This window comes from Xiphias gladius, chromosome 12, assembly GCF_016859285.1.
Source record: "Xiphias gladius isolate SHS-SW01 ecotype Sanya breed wild chromosome 12, ASM1685928v1, whole genome shotgun sequence".
Lineage (NCBI taxonomy): Eukaryota > Metazoa > Chordata > Actinopteri > Istiophoriformes > Xiphiidae > Xiphias > Xiphias gladius.
This window is the reverse complement of record NC_053411.1, coordinates 7,388,636-7,412,155: the sequence shown is the minus strand read 5'-3', so window position 1 is coordinate 7,412,155 and position 23,520 is coordinate 7,388,636. Positions and strand designations below refer to the sequence as shown.

Below are 23,520 nucleotides of genomic sequence, written 5' to 3'. Positions count from 1 at the left end.
CTTGCTGTTTGCTCTTTACTGACTTTGTATCACACGGTTTCTGCGTATTGAAACTCAAATCTTTCATATGCTCGCCTCTTGCTGGCAAGATGTAATGTTGATGAATGGAATTTTAAATCTACTTTGCATTGCCAAGCAGCACTTTAACACCTTAGTACTACATAGACTGAGGGACAGAGCCCATAGTGTATCAATGCAATCAGATGTGTGTATCAGACTTAACCCAACACAGGAACACAAGCAAATTGTAAGATATTTTAGCATTTTATTAAAGTCTGGTTATCTTTTTGTTCATTGGTAAACATACTTACTATATATCAGCATGTTAGAAGTGTTATTGTGTGAGCATGTCAGCCTTCTTATTTTAGCATTTAGCTTACAGCCTCAAAAATGCCCATAGAGATGAATAAACACATCTCTGACAAGGTGTCAACAGCAATTATGACTAATACCTTTTACATGGGTAGTATTTATTAAAGGACTTATTCGATGGACTACATAAAAATACACTGGGGTTACTATTTTTCTAGTTATTTTTTGTTTTCCCTCTGGGCCAGTTGTCCATAAAAGTCACTTCAACACTTAAAATGATACTTTATGAGCTGCTGAGGAACTTGATATTTGAAAGACCCCCCGTCATCTAAATACAGTGTTAAGCAGTTTGTAGGCACATGATTTAGAAGTGATTGCTGCATGTGGTCACAGATACTTCAAGGTACTGAGCATAACAGCATGGAAAGTACAGGTAGTGCCTTGACAATAACATGCTGTCTTATTTTTTATTTGCCATTTCAGTGGCTCAAAGCATGTTTTGACTTCCAGTTTTGGTTTTACATTAATATTGAGAACTTCTTGGTCTGATCAGATTACATTATCTTGAGTAAGATGCATTAGTTTGAGTAGCAAGTGGGTGTGTATCTTAAAAAAACCATTACTACTGCCGTTAAATGAAACAAAATAGCCCTGACAGACACATGATGTACATGTTTAGCTGCAGTGTATTCCTAAAAAAAAATCTGGATATTTTGAGATGTTGCTACGCTATTTGCAGCAGTGTGGATTGAGTGTTATTTAAGTGTCACTACAGTGTTTATCTGGCTGGAGTGTGACCTTCTAGGCGCTGCCTCTGGAAGGTTGGGAGCTGACAACTCCTCCATAACTAATGCACTGCTGGCTTCAGACTTGGATTTCTCTGGCATCTGACAAGTGGGTGTTGTCTCACTTTTGACCTTTTATGGTGGAAGTAGCTCATTGCCTGGGTGAAACCACCTCCAAGACAATTGATAATACTGCTCCAATGGGATTGATTTGGAAATCTCTGCCGCACCATGACTTTGGTGCAGAGATGTGGTGCATGACATTCTTTCAAATAAGCACTGATGACTAGAGCAAGAAGCATTCCATGAATTCAATGTTATTCAGCCACCGTTAACAGAGGCCCACTGTACGTATTGTAATGAGTCATTCATTTTTAAATGGATCATCTTTTCTGGCTCAAATATACCTGCCTGAGATTGCCCAGCTCTGCACAACCCAAATAAGCTTTTATTATGGAAAGGGAATGTATTGTTTTCACTCATTTAATTGTTGCCTGGGAGTGTGTAGGAGTGGGGAAGTGGCCATGAACCCTTGCTCACTTCACTTAGTATCTTTACATTCCACCTCAGTATTCACCTGATTAACATTCAAAAGCTCCCTTTCTTTAAATAAACCTGGCCAAGGTTAAATCCCCTGTGCTGTATTGTCTTTCAGTATGGTTCAAAATAGATTTGTATTCTACTCTAGATTCATAGGGTATGTTGAATTAGAATGAAAGACTCCTCTTATTTGTGTTGCTATAATTTAACCTTTTTCTTGTTACTTGGCTCATCTGGTGGAAAATGGTTTCATCATTCATTATACAGATGGAATGACACCAAATGGTAAACAAACCTGAAAGCAAACCAGCTGTCTTTCATAATGTCAGTCACAGTTTTGTGTCTCAAGTTCTTTATTCGGTGACAGGACCTACTACTGCCATTAAACTTGTAAAGGGGAGTCTTAGTATGTGTGTGTATGTTGGAATCTTTGGTTAATTTTTGAATGCCAGGTGGTAACAACTGTTGGATTACTTTCTTGTGAAATGGTTGCACTGTGTACTATTATGATGATAGATAATAATAATAATAATTACAATTTGTGTGAAAAAAAAAAAAAAAAGTGAAATAGTGTGTAAGATATTACCATAATTTGAAGATTAATGCTTTGACCCAGGATGTTTGGAGTCTCCCAGCCCAGGGGATCCTACTGCCATCTGCTGGAGAAAAGAATGACTACAAGATTAGACCGAAAATTACCTAAAAAATTATTTCCATCTAAACAAGAAATGTTCAGTGGTTGATGAGGGATTTTTTTTTTTTTTTACCAAAAATGTGAAATACTTTTTAAGACATATAATTATTATGTTTTATATTTTTTTATTACTTTAGTCAAACACATTGAAACAGAAATGTGTGCGTCTTATTGCTTTTGTTTTGAAAGTTTCCAGGAAGAGATACATTGATTCACTTGACACTGGTAGCCTTGCGGTTGCCAGGGGCAACACAAGGACCAAGCGACGCTGGAGTGAGAGGTTCAGTTTTTTAAACTCAAGATATTTTCGATTTGAGAACTGTAAGAATATTTTCAATGGTTCGTGTTCTTTTTTAAATGTAGAGAATCGTCAGTGGGTAGAGATGCCACCAAAAGGAGCCAAAAAGGGCTCAGCCAAAAAGCCCAGAGCAGCTGGAGCCGCAGTGGTCAACAAGAACTGGGAGGCCGGTCTCACCAGAGCACAGTTTGAAGAGGTTCGATATCTCACTGAACTCTTACTTTGGTTTAACTTAATTAGTGTGTTCAAAACATTTGTCTTTTATCACACAAAGTGAAACTCCGAGAGTTCTTATGTGCAGGTCTTATTACCTGGCCACACATGGTACGTTGCCTGTTACTAGCTACATGTCTAAAATGTTACATGCGTTTCTACTTTAGCTATTTCAGGTAGAAGAAAAGTGGGACCCCGAAACTGGGATATGTTATCTCCCAGACTGTTCCTTGAGACAACTTCAATAACATTAACAAGGTCACTCGATAACTTGGTGAAAACTGCGTTGAACATACTTCCTGTAACATTTGTCACCATAATAGAAGCGTAAAAATTGCAACGCTAAACCTTAGACCTTTTATTTTTTTGAAGGTGAGACGTTAAAACCGGAAGCGCTAGTTTTTCTCGAGGTTGTCTTGACGCACCTCTCTCCAGCAAAACTTGCGAAGTTGCACCGTCGGTGCTGCATTATGACAATATTTCTGGGAGCAACGTTTAGCTTTCTAATCTAAAGTAGTCACGTGATGTGCGGTGTCCCTGGAGTGTTTGTTTGGTCAGCGGAAGTCCCCCTGTCAGTTAACTGCGATGGAAGTAGAGAGAAGCGTGATGAGTAACCATGCAACCTCTAGCTGTTGACATGGCTGATGTGCGTGTATTTCTCTTGGTGTGTCGTGTTGTCCTAATGCCCCTTCCAGGACTCATGGCAGGCCTGTGTGTCTTTGGTGGTTGGGAGAAGTCAAGAGGATGAGGAGCTGATCCGGGCTCTGGCTTTTGCCGTACAGCAACCACAACGCAAACTTTTCACCTTGTTGACCTGGGACCGCACCCTTGCAAAGGTCTTCTTAGTTTGGTTCAAATACTTTTTATTAATATTTGGTTGCATTTCTCAATCGACTAACTACAGCGTGAATGGCTCATTTAATGAATACTCCGAGTATTATTTCATCATCAACTGATCTACCTGATGAGATACCAAAAATTGCTTCTCTAATACCTTGTATTTTGTTAGTTGAAAACCTTGTCCTGTCCAACTTTATTACAGATTCATGAACTGGGGAATCCCAAAGCAAAAAAACCCGACAATGTTCCCATGTTCTATGAGGTAGGTTTGGGATAGTAAGGAATTAATATTTTGAATTCTCTACTACATTATATCAATTTACTCCTCTAAGATGGATCATCCATCCTATTTTGTTGGGGGCCAATGTACCAATGTCTGAAAATAAACTGTGTGTGCTTTCATATTTTTTAGTTGTGAGTGTACACGTGTGTATGTTTGTGTGCTGGCATTGCTATTTTGTGTTTGTGTGTTATATTCTTTGTATGTGTAGGTTACAGAGCCTGCTAAGGTGCTGCTGGATAAAGGAGAGGAGATTCCCTGTGACCTGATGGCAAAAATACTGAAGTTCCAGCTGCTTCAGATCAAAGCCAATGATAAGCAGAGGAGGGAAGCCGAGCAGGTGAGTGTTTCTTCATATATATGATTCTCTGTGTTAATGATTTAGTAACAGTCCTGACCTGGAGCCAATTTCCACTCAGGTCTCATTTGTAATATGGTGTAAAGTGTAAAGTGTATAAACGCTTTTTGAATCATATTTCTGCATTGAAGAGTTAGTTGCCAAAAAGCTTTCAATCAATGCTGTGGTGTGACCTGAGTTGACCAGCGAAAAAGATTTAATGGCATTTTCCTCAGGGTTTTTTTTGTTTTTTTTGTTTTTTGGTGCAATTTTGTGTCATTTTTGTCCACTTCTGTTTCAGGCTGAGGACGAGAAGGCCAAGGCCGGTCCTCCCTCCGCTGGCAAAGACAAAGGAGGGGCCAAGGTCGCTGACAAAAAGGGAAAGAGTCAGCCTTCACCTGTGGGACAATCCAAGGAGAAGAAGACCAAGCTCAAACGCAGGGATGATGTCGAGCCTCCTAAGTTCATAGGTAAAAACTCAAATTAAAACTAACTGTGCTAATAGTAAATAAAATCAAGGTTAATTAACTATAGCAATGTAATGAGTGAAGGAATAGATTTTTAATATATAAAAAATAATGAGAAAATGTATACACAAGATGCATTTGACTACAACCTACTTTTACAATATGTGCATAGAATGGTAGTGTTTATGTGTTTAATGTACGAGAGAGAAGAGGTTGGACATGATTGATTACTGTACTTCTAATATACTTTTTTGTGTCGTGTTTATTTGTGTGTGGGCACAGATGATGAGCCAGAGGATGGTCCTCATCACTACATTCTGGTGCTGGGCTTCTACCAGCCCCACCTGATTGGGGTCCTTGATGCCATAGGTGTACATGTAGCTAATGTCATCAAACTGAGTTCAGAGCACAAACAAACTTGTGAGGTGCCGCAGGAAGAACATACCTCTGAAGGCACTGAGCAGAGCCAGACAACATCTCCAGTAGATGCAGGTAAATTACCTTCTGTATTTGTTTGTCTCCTTCTTTACACATTTAATGAGGTATATCAAAAATGCACAACAGCTTTTACATGGTTTCAGACTTATCAGTGTATTTTATATAATGAGTAAGCAACCCTTACTTTTCACATTTATTATATATCAGTTCAGGTGGCATTCTTTTTGTAACATTTTAGGAATAAATTAAATGAATAATTCACAGACTCAGCTGGTGTGGAGAAGGGTGCATGGACCAGAAAGCTGAATCTGTTCTGGTCAGGTCTGAGACCAGTTTTAGACAGCGCACCACTGGACTCCAAGCTCCACAATGTGGCTCAGCTCAGCTACACTTTCCCAGATCTCTTACCTTCCTTCCACACACATGATCCTGAGGCTGTGGTGAGATATGTGTTTCGTAAATCTGTTCTCGTTGTTGATTTTCTTGTATAAAATATTAAAGATTGTCATTTTTTCAGCAGTTTGTATGTTTTGTCTCACCTCTTGCTATTCCCTTTTCATCACACTGTAGCTCAGTCTTCTCACTGTCTCTGCCTCATTGTGTTTGCCACTCAGTCAGTTTTACATTGCTTCTGACTCGATTTTGATCCTTATCTGTGTGTGGTTTTACTGTGTGTCCAGCTGGAGTTGGGAAGCCGAATCTTTGATGGAGTTGCCAATCTCATATATGACTGTTTGAACTGGCGCAGGCAGCATCAGCACTACCAAGACAACATCAAACTCATCAGTGTACCCACTGTTGCTGTGTTGGATTTTCAGCCTACAGAGGTACACCTTTACACGAGTGTCAATCCGTATAACTAAATGGTAGGGCTGCAAAAACTGCCTGTTAAATGTTCCCTCAACCAAAGTTTATATCTTCAGATATCTTGTTTTGTTCAAGCCATGGTCCAAAACTCAGAGATATTCAGTTTCCTTGTAAAAGTCTTGGCATAGCAGAGGATGGTTTCGATCCATCGACCTCTGGGTTATGGGCCCAGCACGCTTCCGCTGCGCCACTCTGCTACACAATTCAGCTGAGACTTAAACCCAAAATGCCTGGCTTATCAGGCCAGTGCCTTATCCAGTAGGCCACGAGGGTAGCTGTAAAGCCTCTGTGCACAAGACGATATTCAGTGGTAGTAACACTGACACCATGATCTTATTTGACTTAAAAACTAATTGTTTCAGCTCTGCTACAGAAATTCAGGGCTACTGATCATATCTTCCAAGTTGACTGCAATAGCAGCACTGTCCACCATGACCTTCATAGTGATTTTTGCATGAAATTATTGCCAAGAGTAGTCATTTTTATACAGTATGAAGTACAGTATCATCAGCTCTTCTACAACATATGCTGACACCAAAGAATAGTTATAACCTGCCCAGTGAACAGTAATCAGTTGGCTGGATATTGGGAGTGTAGTTTCAATATATCAAACCTTATTACTTTGTGTGTTTTTCTTGCCAGGTTGTGCCAAGTCCTCTCCCCAGAACTCCACGCTCTAAGAAGAAGTCAGTGCGGGAGGAAAGCCCACCAGACCAAGGTAAAACCTTTCTCTTGCCTCTCATGTACTTTTGGGATATGCCTGTGTGTGTATATGTTTGTGTGTCTGTGTGTGTGTGTGTGTGTGTGTGTGTCTGTGTGTTTGAATTAAAAACTCTGACTATGATGACAAACTAACCTTATTTCTTTTCTATCCTCTCTTCTTTGTCGACAGAGACTGTGCTGCCTCCTCTCTCTACAGATGTGGACATGCGTTACTATAGCAACCTACTCAGCTTGGTTCCACCTGAAGCTTGCTCAGTGCCCCTTATCTTGCACTGTATGCTGGAACAGGTCTGTCTGTGTATGTACATGCGTGTGTCTGTGTGTGTGTCTATTGTGAGTTTGAACGTAAGTGTGGCCAGACCAAGATTTAGAAGGTTTTAAATTATTCCTTCATTACTTGTAATTGAGGTCAGCACTTGGTGGGTAATACAGTCAGCAGATGCGTTTTTTTTGTGACTGTTGTAACGATGGACTAAATACATTGGTTTAAATAGCATTTCCTCAGGCATTATATCAAAGAAGGGAATTAATAATTTGTCTCTGTTGCAGCCTGTTTGTGAATAAGACTGATAGGAAGGGCTTTTTTTTTCTTCTTTTTTTTCCATTTACGATCCCAAATAGTGGATTGTTGGTTAAACCCAATTTTTCCCATATTTGTGTATTTGTGTCTCTAGGTGGTGATTTCCACAGAGCAGTCTGTCTCAATGCAGTCCCATGTGACTGAGAAGCCCAAACCTGATGATGGTGCCTGGTTAGACTATCAGCTGGTCAGCTACATGCTCCAGAGCTTCCTGCCTCTGGCACACACAGAAAAGGAGAGGAGCCACATGTTAAATAGCCTGCTGACTATAGTACAGAATGAGGAAGACAAGAAGGTATAATGAGCGTAACGCCAAACTACACACACAACCTGAGAAATGAACAGTTTTACATGTACTGCATATAAGCCAACAGAACTGAAAGACACAAAGTGAAAAACAAATCGGTTTTACTTGTTTTCTCATAAAAATAACAAAATGTCAGTTATCAGTGTGAGCACCATATGCAGCATTGGTGGTTCAGTGGTAGAATTCTCGCCTGCCACGCGGGAGGCCCGGGTTCGATTCCCGGCCAATGCAGCAACCATTTTATGCAGGAGGGGCCTGTGAAGCAATGAGAAGAAATAGGGTGGCTTGTATTTCAGTGGGGAGGGCGTGTTGCAGGCGCACGGAGCACAGAGCCAATCCCCATCAGCTCTTCCGTCATGCTAGGAGGGGTGTTGCTGCAGCACACACAGAGAAGGGGGGCTGAGATGTGGGATGGAAGGGGGAAGGTGACATACTGGCGGAAAGCATATGAGAGGAAATTGATCTCCTCTTTCGTTTTCTGTTTTTTTTTTTCCACCATAAAGAGTTTTAAGAACATGAAATTAAACATGAGACATACATTTTAGTGATTGAATTCTTTATAAAACATTAGGGAACCCTTCTTTATGAATGTTTGCATTTAATGTGTTCACTCCAATAAAATAGAATCCAAATAACAGTACTGTAAACACGAGAGAATTTCAAACTTACATACACAGAAATTATACATACGTTGAAAGCTTTCAAGAGAAGTATGTTTTATTGCATACTAGCACATTAACTACAAAAACTGCAGTTTAGCTTGGCCACAAATACATACAATGTAAGTCCAGCAGATGGTGCCATAATCATGCACAATGCAGTCACACCATGCTACAAAATTTACAAAATAAAATGTTATAAATGTTGGAACACCAACTATTACTTTAAAAGGAATAATGGTTCTGATGTGAATCCTAGGTGTGATTTCTTTGGCTTTTTTTGTTGTTGTCTTCATTACAATTTCCTTACTATGATGAATGGATAATGACAGAAATTACATCGTATATTTTACTTTCTTCAACTTGTCTGCCCAATACACACAATCTCTGGTCTCCAATGTAATCTCATATCTCCCCAGATATGTAGGTATGGTGAGTGAGAATTATTGTTTTATTGGAACTGTAAAACTCTTAGAGGATTGAGAAGGACTCTGGATTTTTGAAACACACTCTAAACAGATTGAAATAATTAGCTAATTTTTCTTTATTTTATTCTCTTCTGTCTTCTGTATCAGAGGCTAGTAGAGAAGTTTGGAGCAGAGGACACTCAGAAGAAGTCAGAGCACCCTTTGATTATCAAACACCACGATGAGAGGGCACTGCGCTTGAGGGACATCAGCGTGAGTAGATTTTTTTCTGTTTACAATTGTATAAAATTGATTGACAAAAGAATACTCTGTACTTAATGTAATCTCAATTGTATTTTGTGCTTATTTTCATCTTCGGACCAGAAATGTGTTTATATACTTTGTGTTTGTGTACGTACATTACTTCCTTATAGGCTGTTCAGGGTTTTGATCCAGGAGAGGTGGAGTTGTCCATGGTGAAGCTGTCTCCAGCGTGGGAGTTGATCCATTCGGTAGCTAATCCGAGAAAGAGCAACTCCCACTGGATGGCAGTCAAACAGCAGCTTCAACACTACTGCACAAATGGTCAGGGTCAGAAACTGCCAAAGGCACCCACCTAGTAGCTTTTTTGCTGAGATTTGGAAACATCATGTAATGTTTTTCAACTGTATCAATCCAAACAATTGCTTAGAAATTGTTGGTCAGTCTTGGTTTTCTGGGAAAAGCTCTTGATCGGTTGGTTTGCAAATTAAGTTATGGTGTGATGATATACTGCAGATGTTGTGTCATGGCCTGAGGTGGAGCGTCTGCTTCATCAAAGTGTGTTTGAGACTATGCCACTGACCAAGGTGGACCAAAATGGTGTACTACTGAATGCTGCAGGACCACTGGGAACACTGGAACCAGCACAGCAGCAGACACCCAGAATAATCCCCTGGGACAACCCATTATCCTACGCTAAACAGCAGCTTCATAATCTACGGATTAAAGGTGTGTTACCTTTGTTAGTTAATCCAGTCACTGTGATGTTGTGACATTGTCTCACATACAGTACATTTAAAGGTATAACTAACTTAAGAAACTTGATTGCCAGCTGTATGTGCGACACTATTCAACTTTACTGCCATGCCTCATCATTTATTTCAACTATAGGTCCAACATTTCTCACTGAGGACCCTGGTAACACTGAGGTATTATTTATGTCTTCTTATTCTTACTGCTTAAATAAAAAAAGAGCATTTTTTCTGATTTTCCTCCCAATAATATTGCATGTTTGTTTTTTTCTCCAGCAGTTCAGTGGGAGAGTGTGTAGCCATCTGGGCCTATCTGACATTCAGAGTTGTAGGCTGAGATCTCTGTTTGACTGGCACTATGCTGAGCACCACGATGCTTCTGTCTTCCCACAGGTGAACAGTCTCTGTCAGCATGAGGAAACAGTTGTACCTGCCATGTGTGTTGCCTGCCTTATTTGTGCTAATCTAATTGAATTTAATGCATGTTAAAGCACCACTATAGCTATCGGGTTAGACATACAGTGGTAATTTCATGTTAAATGCTGAGTTCTCTTTGGTGGAGACTTTTAATGTGAAAAGCCACAGGAATTGAGTTAAGTGAAAGATTTAATTATATTTCAAACAACACACACTTAAGGTTATACACAGCAGCAGCATGTTGTTCACCTCAGGAATTAAGGAAAAAAGACAAACTCTACCATCATGGGTTTTAAAACAAACTTTCATGTTATAAGTCAGAAAATTAACTTATTTTAGCTAAAAACATTCCTTTTTGGACTGAAATCTCCCAATTCCACTTTACATTTGCACGATTTGACTTATATAATTTAGATGTTTTTTTTATGTTTTATGCATAGGTACTCCAGTTAGCTTCAGAAGAATACCGCTGCTTGGACACCTTCAGAGGACACAACAACATCTTGTACATTTTTTGCCACAATCCCAGGAGTCCCCATTGCCAGTGCAAGGAGTTATGGGATGTAGCCCTTCACACTGATGTCAGGTTCAGGTTAGAATGGAAGTTCTCATTGTCAGGTGTTTTATTCTCACAGAAGATCCCTAGTACTATGTTTTTTTTGTGTGAGAATGTAGAACAACAAAAACCAACTCGGTAGCCTATATAACCTGACTAATGGAATTGCGAATATGTGGAGTGTTACATAGACTTCAAAGCTCTGTTGTTATGTTTTTGATAGGAAGTATCTGGAGCATGTCGCCAATATCATTTTGGATTGGACAAGAGAAGAGGAATTAAAGAGAGAGGAAATGGAACTCAGAAATCTCAGCCGTGCTGAGTCTCCAAGAGGTATTGTGGCTGTCAACATAAAGCTCTGGCAATGAGTCTGTACTTACCACCAAACAAATATAATGTTGTTTTGTTCCTGAAATAGACGAAAAGGCTACAGATTCTGCAGAAGAGGAGGACACTTTTGAGCCGGTCATCAGAAAAGACTCCCTTAAAGTCAGTACCAGCTAAAGCATGAACACTCACTCATGGGGAAGCTGTAATCACCTTAACAAATTAAAGTAGAATTCAATAACAGAGTTTCCTTCGCATGTATGCCTCCCTGAATGATCACAGAGAAGCGTGAAATATCATATTTTACTTCAGCCATGTTAACATCTATTTTAGTCACATGGTCCAGTAGTCAAAAGTCTTCATCACTAATCACATATAATATATCTTCATGACATCATTGCAGTTCACACAGAATATCGCAAGAGTCATAATTTTCCCTCTCTCTAAAGATTTGTTGAGATTATTAGTTTTCTACTACAAATAGAACAGGGCCAAACTGACCTCGTCCAAAGTCTCCACAGCTTGATCAGTACTTTGTAATCCCTCACACTTTGACTGTAGTTTATATTACTGTGTGCATGATGTTACAGGCCTGGAAGTTGGAGCAGGAGCAGCGAAAGGAAGAGGAGATGGCCAAGAAATCAAAGAAGGAAAGTACACCGAAAGACAAGCAGCTGAAGGAGGAGGCTAGGGCGACGAACAATAAGAAAAGTAAAACTTTGTCAGGTGGCAAAAAGAGCAAAGCAGAGACACCAGGCAGCCCAGCCAAGACTCCTCGAGAGTCCATTGCTACCACTGTACCCCCTGTGGAAGAAAACAGAGACCAGCATCAGACAGAGGAGCACTTCAATGTGAGGGTACACACAGAAAACCATTAATCAGCTGAGTTTATGTTTGCATTAGAAAATAAACAGCAGGACAGAGATAGTAGATGATCAGTTATGTCTACCTACAAGTAATACATCACTATGTTTGTGTGGCTGTTTATTTGTGATGTGTAGGGTTTCAGAGGCTACAGCATGGATGGGAAGTTGATCCACGTGTCAGGTCGCCTCCAGTACCTTTTCCCCTCAGATGGAGGACACATCACTGTGGAGAATGTCAGCTATGTTGAAGGTATAGAGACAAAGCTGAGGTTGTAGAGAATGCTCTGAATTTTCAGGTGCTTTTAAAAGCGCAACAAAAGTGCTTACATTCAAGCAAAATCAAGCCACTGTCAAATCAGGAAACATAACAGAAAACAACCTCGATGGTGTGAGATGATGTGCATAGCTTAACTATTCCCTCATTATTTCTCTCCCTTCTGCAGCCATGTCTGTGTAATACAGGAAATAAATGTGGAAAGCAGTGATGTGCTCCATTTTTAGGAAACTGTGTCAATGAACCAATAAAAAACAAAGTGAAGCCCAGTTATTCCTCATTGACACCTAATGGTGTGGACAGGTGCTTTGTGTGATTTTTATGACATGCATGTGCATTTTGTGCTGTTTTCAATCCAGGTTCCACGTTAACGAAACTGGCTATCAAGAAGGATGGACATCACTTCTACACACACATCAACCAAGTTGTTATTGATCCTCCCCCTCAGCCCAATGACAAAGAAACCCATGACAAAAAGGAAGACTGTAAAGGTAACGATGCTGGACATAATACAGGCATTAAGCATCCTGAGTCCAGAGAGATAACAGGTGGCTACATGAAAACCTGTTTTGTAATTTTGGGACTCTTTTTATCCATCCTTGCAAAGTTATTTAGTGGATAATAATGATCAACAAACTACAATGACCTGTGAGTGTTTCTGTGTGTGCATCCTTTCCAGTGTCAGAGCCTGTGGAGATGAAAAGAGTAAAGCAGGGCTCCCTGTCAGCAGTGCTAAACAATGGAATCCAACTGTCATACAGTTTCTATGGTCCCACAGGAGAATACATAGGTATTAAACTTAAAACACATAAGATTTTCAGCCTTTGTGAAGTTTTAATTAATATATAAGAATTTCAATCTTTACTTAAAGTTGAAAACAGTTATGAATATGCTCATAATTGCAAATGCTAATATGCTAATAATTTCAGTGTTGAAGATGTTCTTATCACTATGGTTGGAGGGGACAAATTTGAATCTTGTAAACAGATTAAGCAGTTATAATAGTGTTTCTGTTTGGTAATGTTCTAGTGAGCCCCCAGGAAACAGAAAGGGGGATCACAGAGGCCTCCAACCCTGTCCCCATCCCTCTCTCCTCCTCCACCCAGCGCTCCAAGGGAATGGACCTGGATTCAGTTCCCTCCAGGACACACACGCCATCCAGCCAGAAAAGACCTCAGGAGTCCCAGGTTTCACAAACTTGCATAGATATGCAAAAGAATACATAATTGTGTAGAGGCGTGTGTGCATAAATAAACACACACACACACACACACACAAACACACACACACACACACACACACACACACACACACACACACACACACACACACACACACACACACACACACACACACACACAGAAAATCTTAACCACAAAAGATATTGTTGTATATATTGTTATTGTAAAACTACAGTATGGAATTGTATAAACCATCATATATTTGTTTGTAGTCTAAGGTGTGTGAAGGCCAACCAGCATTGCCATCAAGTCCATTCAACAGTCTCAATCTGTCTCTTCCTACTGGCCTAATGCTACAGTTTCTGAGAGAGGATTCTCAAGGTCAGTGATACACTTTCTTGGGAATGTACGGTTTATAGACACTCATTCACAGTTGTGTATATCCTCACATTCTTACAAAATGCTTGTGTGCTTTGAGGTGAGAATAACAATCAAGTGAACGAGTCACTAAATTGCATCCCTGGAATGACTGCAGTATATCACAGAACTCATCAGCAGAGCAGCGTAACTGTCTGAACCATCACATCGGCCCTTATACACTCATATGTACATTTTGGGACCCCATAAAAAAGAAAGGATAAGTCTTAAGGGGTTTATTCTGATATAATAAATTTGAATATCTCCCACGCTTAAATTTACCTGCTCATACACTTTGGCAGAAGAGGACCTTGCCGCTTTGTTTGAAGTCTACAAAAGAGTCTAACTACCACAGGAAGAAGTTTGTAACAAAATTAATGTGTCCTGCTTAAAATTTGAGCATGATATTCCATAACTGCTATATTCCCATTGATGACTCTAAAGACATATTCAGTCTCGATTATTTATCAAATAATTTGTGTTTCCAGGAGTGTCCTCAGAGGAGCAGGGTATGCTGGTGAGACAGAGCTTTCCTCTCCATGGTAGGGGAGAGGTGAGGCAGCTTCAGGACCCCTCCCTCTCAAAAGAACTGTCCCGCATTGTCACCAGCCAGGGGACTGTGATCTGTTACATGAGAGACAAGTCTGCAGAGGTACACATACGCACACAAACATACTCATATAAAGGCGCGCATACTAAAAAATATATAGTACAGCTGGTTAAGGGTAGTTAGTACAGACAGAATTGCAACATCAAGAATTCCTATGACAGTATACCCACACAGACACACAAATCAGTAGTTTCATCTGTCTGTACCATAGGTTCTGTTTGCAGATGGCTCAGTCAGTTTCAGCCAGGATTGTGGTCCAGTGTGGGTGCCTGACTCTGAGGTTGAGGAGGAAAACACTCCCCACGAAGCTGAGGACAGCAAGAAAGGTTAGAATGCGGTGCTAGCGAATCTAAAACAGTGCTCTCTACCATCTAATGCCGTGTGATGCCTGCTCCCTGCTGTGAGGGTAATTAAGTATCACTTTCAGTGACTGACAGCGCCATTCTGTCTGTTTGTCTGTGCAGAACAGAGCTCAGAGAAGGCAGTTGATGCTCAAAGAGGGTGTTGGCTAACTACGACTCCCTCTGGAGCTCGCATTTGCACCGTGGGGACCACACATAAACACATACCCACCACACCTCTTCTCACCTTCAAGGCTACAGATCCCATCACCCATGAGGTAAGAGTGTAGCATTACTCCTGACATTACAAACAGGTCCAGTTGTCTCAACAGTGACGTGTTTTCAGGGTATCACTATTAATTTGTCACATGAAATTTTGATGTTAAGGACTTACAGTAAACATACTCGGGAGCAGAGTTGCTGTTTCCAAATTTCAATATTTTGACATTCTCCAAGCATCTCAAAGTGTGAGATAAAAACACAGGTCCTATTCGGAAATTCCGTAATAATTGTTATAAGTGAATTTTCTAGCTTTGTATGTGTTGTTGTGTCAGATAATGCTGAGCCGGGAGGATCTGGTGGTTTCTGTCCAGAACCCCGATGGATCTCTAAGTGTAGAACATGCAGATGGAACCAGGATCACCAGTCTCTACCAAGATAGACCACCAAACACAGGTGACCAGCAGACAGTGCATACACACTGTATTCAACACTTGCCTTCCATAAGAACATTTTTAACCTGAGTTACTGTGTCTGTTACCTTTCCAGGGGAGCAGCCTGAAAGTGTGACTCTTAAAGCCACTTCTGAATGTGTATGTGGCTGCACGTGTCACACGCTGCGTGTCACACGCTGCACGGACTGCATCAGTGGGGACACGCACATCCAAGATACTTGTGAAACTGGAGAAGAGCATAGCAGGGACGATGCAAGGAGAGCATGTGATAGGGAGGATGCTTGTAGAAAGTTGAGTGAGTGTGAGCGTATGTGCAATGAAAGAGAGTGTGCTGAAAATATGTGGATGTGTAACAATGGTGATGAGAGCATTTTTGCAGAAGAGACTGTGGCTGAGAATGGTAAGAGAAGTGCATGTGAACGTGATAAAGGGAGTGTGTCAACCCAAGAGCGTGTGGTGTTGGTAGAGAAGGAGGGCTGCGCCACAGTGGTGATGTATCCAGAGCGACACACAGCTCATGTCTTTTTGGCAGATGGAACTGTCATTACTGGGGACAACCAAGGAGCCTATCAGGTGGGTGGTTTATGCCAAATATGTTGAAGTTTTTTTTTTTTTTTTTTGGAAGTACAGTTGGACTGGGGTGCTTTAGCCTATTTATATAATTGCTTGTCTACCACAGTGTAAGTGTTGATATGAACAGCAGACGGTCAAAGTAAAACATAAATCCTGCAGAATGTTTGTGGATAGACCCCCATTATGAAGAATAATCAATAAAAACAGATTTGCACATTTATCCTTTTGCCTACATGTTTGTTTGTTTTGTTGTGTGTGTATGCCCATGCATCCAAGGTGTTCCCACCCAGTGTGGGGCTGTTGTGGATCCAAAGGGACGGGAAGTTTGTCTACTCATCTGACCCACTTGTAACCCCCTGTCCAAAGGGTGGCAGTCCCACAAACCAACCAGGAAGCTACACCTTGAGTCACACGGACAAAGTGGCCTGTGATATTACAGACCCCGATGGGAATCACTTCCAGGTCTGTTACCAGTTTTATAAGAGGATGTATCAGTGTCATGATGCATTCGTTTGAAAGTGACCAGCACTGGGAGACAACGAGAGATTAGATCTCTAAGACACAGACCCTCATAATCTCAGAGTCTCAAGAAACAGCTCTCCTGAAAAATAAAAGAATAACTTAAATAAAAACACAACAGACATTTAATAACTCTCTTTCTGTGTTATAGCACAGTGTTGGAAACAATGACAAACTGTGTTGCAGGTGTTAGACGACGGGCAGATATCAGTGCTGAACTTCAGCCCTGCTCCAAGCCCACTGAAACATGATGAGGAGGAACTAGAGGAGGAGGAGGACAGAGAAGTGGCCAAGCTTCATGTAAAACACAGAGAGCACTGTCCGAGGTGGGCTTCCATACACATGTACAGTAGCTTACCAGCTTTTTCACTTCATAAAAAGTTTATGAATAGTAAGCTACAATAATAATGACCACAAAGAGAGCACATATTCATTAGTATTGAACTATTTTCTTATTGTTAATACTGGAAAAGAAAAGCCACAAGTAATTGATGACTGCAAAATAGCCAAATAGCTAAATCCCACAATATTAGTAACCTGTGTGATTGTTCTTAAAAAATTAAGATCATACTATTTCTATGGTTAGCAGTTTACCTGAAAATTTGAGAACGTATCTTGTCTTCCAGGCTGTTTCTGGTACATAAGGATGGCTCAGGCACTGAACTCCTTAGCTCTCAAACTGTAGAAGAGCTGCTTTCCCAGGCGTACTCTGACCCTACCATAGCACTGCTGAAGGAACCACTGCCAGACACACAAGGTGCACTGTTCAATATCATATAAATGAAGAAACATAATACTCATATAACAGAATTTCAGAGGGGATGATTCAATAAGAACTGTTTTATTATGTTAGGTAGCCATGTTTTAGTTAAAAGCATAATATCTTGGTACACCGATCAGCCTGTTGTGGCTGAATGGTGTGTGTATGTGTGTACACACATAGATATGTGCGTGTCTGTGTGCGTGTGTCTCTGCACACATACACGCACACACACACAAACACACTCACACACACACACATATATATATGTATATATGTATATATATGTATATATGTATATGTATGTGTGTGTATATATGTGTGTATATATATATATATATATATACATACATGTATAGAGTGCATAAAGTTTATGACTCTATTTGTGCTTGTGACTGTTCCAGATGAATTTGGCATTACCATCCTAAAGCCCAGTCACCAGAGTGTGTGGTCCCAGTGGATGCTAGGGAAACAGAACCCTGACATTACCCCTCCCAACCTCAGAAACCGCAGCTGGCATGACTTCCCTTGTGTAGAGGTTCTGGCACACATAAACATATTATACATGTACACACAGGCAAACAACACACTCAGAGCCAATCACTGACACTTTCCTCCTTTTTGTGTTTCTCTTCACTTTAGAAGAAGAGCCCAGGTCCTCCATTTGCTACTGACATGGGACGAGGTCTGACTCTGAGAGAGAGGTCTGGTGGGTCTGCAGCACAGCACCAACCGGTCAGAAGTTGCCCTAAAGTCCTGGAGATGAGACAACTATATCAGCACCGACCATTCACCACGCCGCTCAAAAATTCTATAGACACACGATTGAAGGCAATACTTATCCATCATCCTTTATCTCAAAAAGGGTTATGTGGTGATATTTCCCACTAGCAATATTTGTGTCTGTTTTAATTTTTAGGTTGGGATTTTTTCTGCTAAAAGGTTTTATGTTTAGATAGTTTTGCTAAAACAAGTAGGTTATAATGATATTAAAGCACCGTTATCTCTTGGTTTAGATTGAAACAGGGACCTGAAAATGATCCTACTTTGTTACTTCAAATTGTGACTTTTAGAGACATTTTTCACAAGATTCTGACAAATGTTAAAATGCGGCTTTGTCTGTAGGAGTACATAGAGAGTTTGATGGAGAGGGAGCAGCGATCAGAAGAGAGGAAAGTTAAAGACCCTCGCACTGAGGAGGAGAGTGTCCATGCCAATGATCTTCTCAATCTGGACCTGGTCAGCACACACACACACACAAAAGCACACAAAGCATACGATACTGTACAATGCACATTGGGAATATTCCCGCTTGTCTTTACTGTGACTTTTATTGAGTATAGCAGACTGAAAGGTGACATTCCTGAAGATCTTTCTGAACCTCATACTAAGTTGAAGTTTTAAGACAAAATCTAACAGTTATTCTAATACAATAACATTAAACAATCTTAATAAAATAAATAATCTTGTATTTTATAGTCTTTCGCAGAAGAAGAGGATTCAGATCACAGCTTTGACAAGAGGACTTCAGGTGGGTGACAGCCTCTTGCAATGTGTCGGTTGTGTTTGAAAATTTGCCATTCTCATTTTTTTTGTCCAGTTTTATTAATCACAACTATATTATGTGAAAAATTGCAATAGCTGGATCTGGAGCCAGACTATTGTTACCAATTATATGTAATCATATATATTATCATATATTATCAAAAAGTTGTTTGATGACAATTAATTATTTAATTTTTATAAAATTGAAGTGAAGATGAGGTGTTGTTGAGTCAAGTTATATTCTTAATAGTTTGACTTGAGTAGTGTGAGTCACAGAGAGTGCTTGTAATTTCCTCTGGGTGCATTCACAGAGGACATAGGCAGTCTGTACAGCCAAGGTGTTGGAGCCCAAGTTGAGCAGTCCGATGTTTCCACAGCCATAGTAGCTAATGACAGGTAAGACAGATTGAAATGGAACACATGAATATTTAATGTAACACTCTCTAAAGTGACATTTCCAGAGTTTTAAAAAGTTTTAAACTGTATTAATATCCTTTTAAACCCCCTCTTCTGTCCAGTTTTACTAAAGGAAAGGAGTCAAAATGGACTGAAAGACTTGCACAATACAGGTAAATATAAAGGTAAAGGTAAATAAAAATTAACCGTTACCTTGAAATTTAGTAGCTTCATCAAGTTAAAGTCAGCAGTCACACTGGTGTGTGTTAATTGTGGCCCCTAATTTTCTGTATGGCTGCTGCTGTATATGTCCTTTTGAAGGGAAATATTTGGAACAAAGCTACAGCATCTACAGCTACTGCATTAGTACTAAAAGAGTGTCGCAGGATAGATAATGGACATGGGAAATTATGGCACTACCACCGTGACAAGTGCATTCAATTTCTACTAGGAGCCATCCACTCATTGGTAATTTTCCCTGCATGCATATATACTTAAGACAGGAGATTTGTGAGGAGAAGGCTTGTAGAGTGGCTCTGAGAAGGAAGAACATTGTTCCTTATTTCCACCCAGAAAATATGCCAATATATCAGGTACTGTATGTGTTTACTTTTATTTTTATATATATATATATATATACATATATATGCTTAACTACACTTTCTTGAATTATTGTGAGTCAGAATTTTTATGATGAAATCCATAAGTCTGAACACAAACACTGATTGTTAACCATTTCTGAATTTATATAGAGAAATACACAATGTAAAGTAAGAAACACGGCATCATGTCTTGTTTTTCAGAATCTGCTACAGCACCAAACACCAGCCATGAGGAGTCTATTTACAGATCTCCCTCCGATCCCCAAGTCAGTCAGTGCTGAGGCCTTTCTGAGAGAAGCGCCACAAGAGAACAGTCAGTTATTATACTGTCAGTATTTACTAGGAGCTACTAAGATGAAACTCATTTTAAAGGGTTTCCTGTTGGGAATCAGTACGATGAAACTGAGGCTGGATTAAACTCAATTTTCTAAAAACGTTCTAGATTTGATTAACATGCATACTGTATAATATGTATTTGTGTTTGTAACTGCAGCTCCACGACCCTTAAACCCAACACCCTCTCAGTCAGCAAGGTAATAATAAAAGGATGTTAAGAACTGTTTCCCTGTGTTCAATTTAGGTTATCACTTAGTTGTAGTAGATGACAAAACTTCAATCTATATCTGTTGATTTTTATTTCATTAATTGCTTGTCTAGTTTATGTTTACAATTGCTGTTGTGACAGTGCTTAACATCTGGTGTTTTGCTCTTAGTCATGTAGCAGGAAGTGAAAGGATGCCTCAGAAGAGACCCACTAACCCCACACCTCAGACTGCTGGTTTGCTCCTTACCCTTCTCTTTTGCTTTACGTTTAAATGAATCCACTAATCAGAGACCAAACCAATAATGTGTCAAATGCCAGACTATTTTCAGATTAGCTAAAAACAGATTGTCGAGGAGTAGTATAATCAATCAGGGACTACACTGAATATTGCTGGGACATTTTAGGGCATAGTCTGAATTCTATTTAAGGCATCATCAGGCAAGAGAGTACATTACACCTGTCCCATCTCTTGGGGGCATGATACAAAGACATACAATACTGGTAAAACATACTTTTCTGTTCAGTTTGAGGCTGTTGGTCATGATCCCAAAGAATGAGTGAATGACCATGTCCTTGTGTGTGTCCATGCCAGATGAAAGGGGTCTGAGGGGTTCATCAGGGCCATATAAATCAGTCCAGCTGGATGTGACTGGAAGGCCCAGGAGGACTAAAGTCAGACTGCCAACCTCCATCCTCAGTTCTAAAACCTGCAGTGTACCAAATCAACAGGTACACAAACTTTTAGACACATGCATTTAGAAATAAAAAATCTGTAATATATCACTACATGTAAAAACTTCCCTAACAAAAATCTCTTTTAAAACCCTTATTCAACAGATCACCTGTGTTTGACTAAATTCACATGATTACACATTTGATTTTCATTACACAGCTAATTAAGTGAAAAGGTTTATGTCACAAATATGGCAATCAAGTGTTCCTTTATCACTTGTCTTATGTTTAAAATGCCTTAAATAATGTATCAATCAAAGGATCATATTTTTACTAATCAGTAATACTTTCCCCAATAAAAAAAGTGAAAAAAGTATAAGTGTACCTTGTCAATTAAGAGGAAAATTAAGTAATAAAATTATGTTTATAAGTGTGCTGTATCCAGTTGACATGCATAGGTTTGACTTTTTACCTATGAATATTATAAATTATCCTACAGCGACATCTTGAGGTGGTGATATACCACTGTAGAACATGTTTGAAGAATTCACTTATTTCACACTCAGTCTTGCCGTCAGTATCCTGTAATCATGCAATTATCAAAAAATATGGGTTCCTGAAATACCATGTACTGTACATGTGCTTCTCTCTCTATCACTGTCACAAAAATACTGTTCACGCAAGAATTCACACATCACTCTGTCCGTGGCCCTTATTCCAGTTCCTATCAGTGGAAGAGCCAGTGAGGAGGAAGTGTCGAACGATTTCTCTGACTGATCCAAATGTTGTAGTGAGGGGCTTCCAGCTCCGTCCGTCCGGTGTTGACTTTGGCACACTGCAAGAGGGCACCTCCTCGACCGTTACTGTGGTGATGAAGAACGTGGGTGTTGACACCTGCAGGTAGGGATGATGATCCAGATGATGGGTTGATGGATGTGTGAATAAATAAATACACAGGCAGTTCTAGACTTCAGATAGGTACGGGCAATTTGTGGGGCACTTTCAAGTCCAAAGGGAAAACTTTGACCTGTAACTATTCGTGGTTTATTTTGATCTGGTTCTCTGCCAGGTTCCATGTGAAACAGCCTCCGCTTGCTACAGGCCTCCGGGTCATCTACAATCCTGGGCCTGTAAGTTTCCATCTGGATGTTATGATTACAGTACACGTTTGTCTTTATATTTGAATTAGCTTTTTTACAAATTACCTTATATTGGATTTATAAATATTAAGTATGATTTACATTTTTAAAGATACATATTTTATCTTAGTGAGGAAAAGTTATCATCTCCCCCTTAGTTGTTGAGGTGATGCTTGTATTGGTAATGACAACAAACCACATATGCTGTGTACTGTGTGTCTGTCAAGGTGGCTGCCGGTTTGCAGGCCAATCTGCAGGTTCAGCTGTTTGCCATGTGTACAACCCAAGCAGGAGAGGTTGAGCCAAAAAATTACATCTCCCAGGATATTATCATCCGCACTGAGACAGACATCCTCTACCTGCCTGTCACTGCTAATATCCTTTGAACACCTCGCGAAATGCTTTACTTTGCAAACTTTTGCAAACTTTCAGTTTGTTGTCCACTTTTGCAAACTTTCAGTTTGTTGTCCATGATACAAATCAGCTACTATTCAGCCTGCTTGCATTGTCCTTACTAAATATCCGTGTGCAAATACTTTATGAAATCACATTTCAGCATACCTTCATGTAGTCTGGCTCATATTCCAGCCTTGTTTTCAGATTTTTAAAATAAATGTTCACAGCACTGACATAAGGGTCAAGACTCAGGCAGGCTTAACAACTAGTGACAGAATAGAGATAATCAGATTTCTTCAGAGGAAGGAAATGGAAATAATTCATGTTTAATTGAAGATAAAATGTAGTTTAATTTTTAATTTCCACAGATTCAACAAGTGTGAGTTGCTCAGACAGGTATGTATAGAGGAAACATACAGTGATATTGGTCCTTAAACAAATTCACCCATCCTTTCTGAGAGGTTATATGAAGTTTGGCTCAAGGACCACACCAGTGCACACAAAAAGAAAGGCTCCAGGGTACCTGAAGTGGCTCCCAGCCTCCCAGTTGGCCAGGCAGTCAAACAAAGGCGACCCAATACCCTCCTGGCCAGTCCTGCAGCAAAAAAAGGTTGGTGTCTTGAAACAAGAAGTTAACGAATAACTCGCATCTTTCAAAAGAGTGTATTCGTAAAAGAGTATTACTGAGCCTATTTTTGTTTGTAAATTTCAGGACATCCTAATCGCGCCACCAGTCGATGAGGAATACACAAAACCATCCTCTTCAATCAGCTTTCACATTATAAAAGTCTTCATTCCATTATCATCATACCGCATGCTTCTATTTTATTCCACAAAAGGGAAATGTTTTAATGGATTTTGATATTTTCTTCGAAATAAAATCTTTATTAACGCTGAAGTAATTGTAGCAAGTGAATTTTAGGCTTTTGTGTTTAAACATATTTAATCTGT

General features: G+C 39.9%; 1 protein-coding gene and 2 non-coding genes across 3 annotated transcripts; 2 read left to right on the top strand and 1 right to left on the bottom strand.

Moving 5' to 3' along the window:
* The first annotated feature begins 2,714 nt into the window (after window positions 1-2,714).
* On the top strand, window positions 2,715-23,387 carry spag17 (sperm associated antigen 17). The gene is given in 48 exon segments (XM_040141544.1): window positions 2,715-2,825; window positions 3,538-3,678; window positions 3,885-3,944; window positions 4,174-4,302; window positions 4,601-4,769; window positions 5,049-5,258; window positions 5,469-5,644; window positions 5,885-6,031; window positions 6,714-6,789; window positions 6,964-7,082; window positions 7,469-7,669; window positions 8,916-9,020; window positions 9,182-9,332; window positions 9,525-9,737; window positions 9,900-9,937; window positions 10,037-10,153; window positions 10,618-10,769; window positions 10,957-11,066; window positions 11,152-11,222; window positions 11,651-11,911; window positions 12,062-12,176; window positions 12,560-12,691; window positions 12,880-12,990; window positions 13,230-13,387; window positions 13,654-13,762; window positions 14,287-14,450; window positions 14,620-14,734; window positions 14,873-15,027; window positions 15,304-15,996; window positions 16,273-16,458; window positions 16,702-16,841; window positions 17,142-17,272; window positions 17,680-17,813; window positions 17,918-18,106; window positions 18,401-18,514; window positions 18,755-18,806; window positions 19,132-19,216; window positions 19,339-19,389; window positions 19,716-19,809; window positions 20,020-20,131; window positions 20,312-20,351; window positions 20,532-20,596; window positions 20,931-21,091; window positions 21,756-21,934; window positions 22,104-22,164; window positions 22,401-22,548; window positions 23,015-23,179; window positions 23,282-23,387. Coding segments are annotated over 48 exon segments (6,645 nt in total). The 3' UTR covers window positions 23,311-23,387.
* trnam-cau lies at window positions 6,197-6,268 on the bottom strand. Its single transcript has one exon. It is a non-coding gene; the product is annotated as a tRNA-Met (tRNA).
* On the top strand, window positions 7,842-7,912 carry trnag-gcc. Its single transcript has one exon. It is a non-coding gene; the product is annotated as a tRNA-Gly (tRNA).
* Window positions 23,388-23,520: the final 133 nt, after the last annotated feature.